The sequence below is a fragment of the Austrofundulus limnaeus genome, unplaced genomic scaffold, assembly GCF_001266775.1.
Source record: "Austrofundulus limnaeus strain Quisiro unplaced genomic scaffold, Austrofundulus_limnaeus-1.0 Scaffold3, whole genome shotgun sequence".
NCBI lineage: Eukaryota > Metazoa > Chordata > Actinopteri > Cyprinodontiformes > Rivulidae > Austrofundulus > Austrofundulus limnaeus.
This window is the reverse complement of record NW_013952405.1, coordinates 5358351-5363240: the sequence shown is the minus strand read 5'-3', so window position 1 is coordinate 5363240 and position 4890 is coordinate 5358351. Positions and strand designations below refer to the sequence as shown.

Below are 4890 nucleotides of genomic sequence, written 5' to 3'. Positions count from 1 at the left end.
TCAATGGGAGAAGTCCCAGACGGAGCAGTGAAGGGAAACTAGAATTGAGCGGAGCTGCGTAGGAAGGCAAGGGTCAGGCTATCTGTTTACCAAATTTCAAGGCAAACCCACGTGTTTGATCTGATTAGAGAGCTCTCTGACATGAAGGATTTTGATGTACAACGTGTTGCACAAAGCTAAATATGAGAGGTTTACTTAAGTTACAAGCACATAAACTACAGTAACTGTTTACCAAAACCAGAACCACGCAGGAGTCTGCATTCAGGGCGTCTTATCCCTTCACACTTCAGCTTGCTAAAATAAGTTTCTTTTTTTGTTTGCTTCAAACTTTTTGTACTCATGTTTATTAAACGACAGTACAACTGTTATTTATGCATTTGAGCATAAAATGTGTTAAGCTGCTGCTCTGTATCYTGTTTCCCTGTGTTAGCTGGTTTGGTGAGGAGATAAATGATGGAAGCTTTTAGTAGAAGCTTCACCTGAGCAAACAGGAAGTTTTTCTAGAACCTGAGAAATAAAAAAAACTACAGGTCTCTGAGAGATGGGAGGGACAAAGTGTGCAGCTCCGTCAGATCCTACCTGTTCTTTCAGTCYGCTCTGGTTTTTGCGCAGCCGTGTTCTGCTGCTCCCACTCCGGCCTGTCCTGCTCCCACTGGCCCCCCGCAGGCCCCCTCTCCTCTGCGCTCGATGGGAGGTCCGCCTCGCCCCCCTCAGAAAGCTACAACACAGAGATGCCATTGTCAACAGAGGAGGCCTGCTCTCAAGGAGGAAGATTGTAACAGAGCACTTATGGTCACAAAACCCACAAAACAATATACCAGTGGCTGATTTCGTGTTTTTTTTTTTTTTTCCACAATTCCCTACATCTTTTTCATCTAGTTCTCCATTACACACTGAGCAAGAATGTGATGGAAATGAGGCCCTGCTTTTACCACAGAGCAGCTTCGGTCTGTACCTTAAATCCAGCAGYACCAAAGTGTAGGTTAATGGAAGCAGGCAGAGTCATCTCCCTCGCTTTTTCCAGGGATGGAAATAGAATAGATTCACTCTCAYGGTTTATACCCACTATTTGTCAGGGGGGAAATGACTTATCATGATGAACCTTTTTTAAGAGAAATGCAGTGAACATTTTGGGATACGCTGACCTTCGTATGACTGATTTCTGCTGCAAGATGTCTCTAAAGATACACATGCTTTAAGTCCATCAAGTATAATCTGCGTGTCTGAGCAACTCAAAGTTTGGAGTTTGGGAGTAAAAACAAAAACACATAAAGAATAAATAGAAGTGAAACAGAGCTTGGACTGAGCCATTTACACTGTGTGACTTTGCTCAGGCGCAGAAGTTTTAATCACCACCACTCTGCTTCCTTCCTCTTGGGAAAAAAACATGCAGAAATTCCTCCCAAGCACTGAACAGAGACTGGAAACTCTTGCATCTCTTTCTCCTTGCTTGTCTGCCTTGACCATTTTCGGTGTAGGGCCAATATTGAATCAAAATAAACGATACACGATAGAGATAAGCAAAACGCCATGTTCCRCAAGCTCAGAAAAATACCACCATCTGTGTTGGCTTCCTTTTCTTTCTTTCTTTATTCTTTTTATTTTTTATTTGTGGTACAGACAGTAAACACACAAACAGAGAGTTACAACTCACCCACTGTTGATTGGGCATTGCCACGGAAGTTAGCACATCAGCCATGGCTCCCAACATCTGGTCGGTGCGTCCCTGAWTCTTCTGCACTGCTTTCATTCTCTCCAAAGGCAAAAGGCAGCCCCCGTCCTTCTGTCTCCAGCTCACAGAGGACTGTACCTCAGTGTGGAGCTGAACCCACCTCGTTCTGCTCTGAAACTTAATGCATAGGAATATCTGATCTAGGAAGAGGAGGGCTCCTCTCTCTCTCTCTCTCTCTGTCTCTCTTTCTCTCCCTCTCTCTCGCTCTCTCTCTCTCTCTCCAGAACTGGCAACTTGTCCCTCTAGCAGTGCGGACAGGTGAGATACTTTCTGATTGAGTTCAGAGGCTGGAAACCCACCTGGGCAGACAGGTGGGTTTCCTCAGGCCTCCTGCTGAGCTCACAGGATCATCTCTCCTCCTCTTTCATTCCTCAATGAAAACAACCTGACCGTCCTCTTATGTCTTCTCTGAAAGCAGTGACTTTGAACATCACCCTCCCTGAAATCCTTCTTTCTTCTTCTTTATTGGCTATAGAAGACTATCACACACACACACACGCACGCACACACACACACACACACACACACACACACACACACTTAAAATAAATCAACCTCACCTCCTTTCATAAGTCTCTCTTGTCTTTTCTTTTTCTTTACTTTTTGTCTTCAATATCTGGTTCATCCTTGCCGATCTGACACTTACCCAATCATTCCTTTATCTGTATCTCTCTGTACTGGTCTTTGAACCGAGACACACACAAACACACACACACACACACACATCCACGTGCACATACACACACCGTCTACATCTCTGCCCTAAGTCTCAGGCAGTGACACATGGAGTGTGTGAACTCTTGGCCAGGAAGGGAAGCCCCAAATAAGGCAGGAGAGCAAGCACACACAAAGTTTAACTATTTAGGAGAAGAGTCACTATGTGTCATCACATCTTACTCCATTTATTTCACTTCTGAAATATTCAGTTCTTAAAATAAAACCCTGTTCGTTTAGGGCTATCGGATACAATGATCAGCAGTGAAACAAAAAGTTAATTCTTTTGAAGTGGGGTTCTGTGGTAAGGTTATGAATAATTAATATCTCACCTGTTGGAACAACCTCACTTTAATGATGAAGCTGGGAGTGAGTCCAAGTGTGGCAAAGACCAAAGTGGACTGCTGTCAACCTGAAATAACAACAATACTAAACACTTTGGAGCGATTCACATGAACTCTGTTAAATCTGGACATCGGGTGCGTCCAGCCCTGCATTTTCCATCAGCTCCTTGCTGCGACACACCTGATTCTGTGACTGGATTACCATTTTAATTCTTCAGAAGCCTGTTAATCGACAATTCAGTCAAAATCAGGTGTTGGAGCAGAGAAATCCCTGTCCCCAGGATGCAATAAAAGTGCTACTGCTAGATGCTGATGCTTCTGTTTATAGCAGGAATCCGCCAATCTGATTCAAACACTTTTTCACCAAACTGAGGTCCATCAAAGCTATATCTGAAACAGGTAAGATATTTTTTGTTTGTAAAGTTTCTACTAAACCCTTCTTCAAACAATTTGAGCCATCCCTTTAAATCAAAAGGTTTGTCTCATTGTGTGTATTTCCTGCTGCAGCGAGAGCACCTGAGCCAAGCAGGAGTTTTGCTAACRTCATCATGTGGTTCTATGTATTTATTTATTTTAAAAAACAATAATAAAAAATAATAAAAAGCAAAGAAGAACACGAAATTCTTGTTTGGCAAAATTCTGCCTCACAGGATTTATCTTGATGTCATCTACAATCTTTTATTTTGTCACTAAACCTTCAGTAATATTCAAGAAATAAATTAATTCTACTTCCTGTAGAGCTTACTGCTCCCAACCAAAATACAGGCTTTCATTAGTTGTGAACCTATTGAAAAGATAAAAGCTTATAATTATGACGCTGTTTTTGTTGTTGGTTGGTGGTGTTATTCTGGGGACCAAATTAAGATGGATTAGTGTTGTGTGGATAACAAACAAGTGCTGCTTAAAATAAAATTTAAAAAAAAAGGCTGTGCTGAATGTTTCTGATCAAATCAATGAAAAGGTAAATCATCTGAGCTGAAGTTGATGAAGTTTCACCTGACTGTGAACAGAGCTGAAGAAGCAGCCGGACAGAATCAGTCATGGTATTTGAAGTGGATTTTATTTGACTAAATGAAGACATATTTAAATGTTTTATTCTTTTTTTTTTAAGGTCTGATTCTTTTGAAACCCTAATCCCAACCTGCTAGCCATGTGTCTTACAGCTGAACACTATTTCTTCAGAGAGAAAGTTGTTCTTCGTCATTCACCGTCTTAAACATTTTCTTTTATTTTCAATAAATATTGTAAGTTTTACTCCTGTTGTATAAAAGGTTTGTGCAGGACTATTTTGGCCTCTTACTTGATTCTATAAACCTGCATCGATGGACAGATCAAAATGATTTGGGATTGTCTTCATTGTTCTGGCACTTGTTGAGCAACGTGTAGTTTTTAAGCCATATTCAGACTGAGATGCTCACGTTGTCCTGTTTTGGTCATGCTGGAGTCTGAGCCAAAGGTGGCTGAGCTTCCTGCGTGTGAGCTGCTGAAAAGCTGCCCTGCAGATCATCCAACCATTGTATTTCTGTAATCATTTGAGTCACTTTCCATGTTTTGTTGCAATCATTTAACTTATTTTTTTAATTTTTGAGTATTTTGCTCCCAAAATTCCTCCATAATGTAACAAAGTATCAGATGAGAAGATCTCTGAAATCCTGAGGAAAAACAAACGTTTGTGCRGGTTGAAGCCTGTTGAGCTGCTTTGGTCACTGTTTCCTAACTAAACCTCACTCTGACTGATATATTCTTCACGTTAAACCTGAACTTTTCTTTCCACTGCAGTTTCATGTGTCAGCTGTAAAACACCTTCCATTTATTCAGAAGTCATGTCAGGATATTGACGAAATCTACATCAAAGACCTGAAACAGGACAAGAGGGACTCATCATCTACCAAATGTCAAGCTTTCAACGAAGACACTAGTTTCAGCCAAACTGTGTTAAGCTTGGTAATATTTTGTATTCTACCAAAGTAACTGAAAAAGTTTTTTGTTTTTCATAGGTTGATGGTTATATATACACTCACCGGCCACTTTATTAGGTACACCTGTCCAACTGCTCGTTAACACTTAATTTCTAATCAGCCAATCACATGGCGGCAACTC

At 41.1% G+C, this 4890-nt stretch overlaps 1 protein-coding gene across 3 annotated transcripts in view; it reads right to left on the bottom strand.

Moving 5' to 3' along the window:
- arhgef25a (Rho guanine nucleotide exchange factor (GEF) 25a) overlaps positions 1–1918 on the bottom strand; it is a 50238-nt gene extending 48320 nt beyond the window's left edge. For 2 of the 3 annotated variants that reach the window (XM_014018949.1, XM_014018958.1), the window contains exons 1-2: positions 1655–1918; positions 580–718 (exon numbers count right to left, since the gene is read on the bottom strand). In XM_014018949.1, the coding sequence (XP_013874403.1) occupies positions 580–718; positions 1655–1750 (235 nt within the window). In that variant the 5' untranslated portion in view covers positions 1751–1918. Of the gene's footprint in view, positions 1–579; positions 719–1654 lie in introns of those variants that run through there. The other variant, XM_014018966.1, reaches the window with a different exon arrangement.
- Between the last annotated feature and the right edge of the window lie 2972 nt (positions 1919–4890).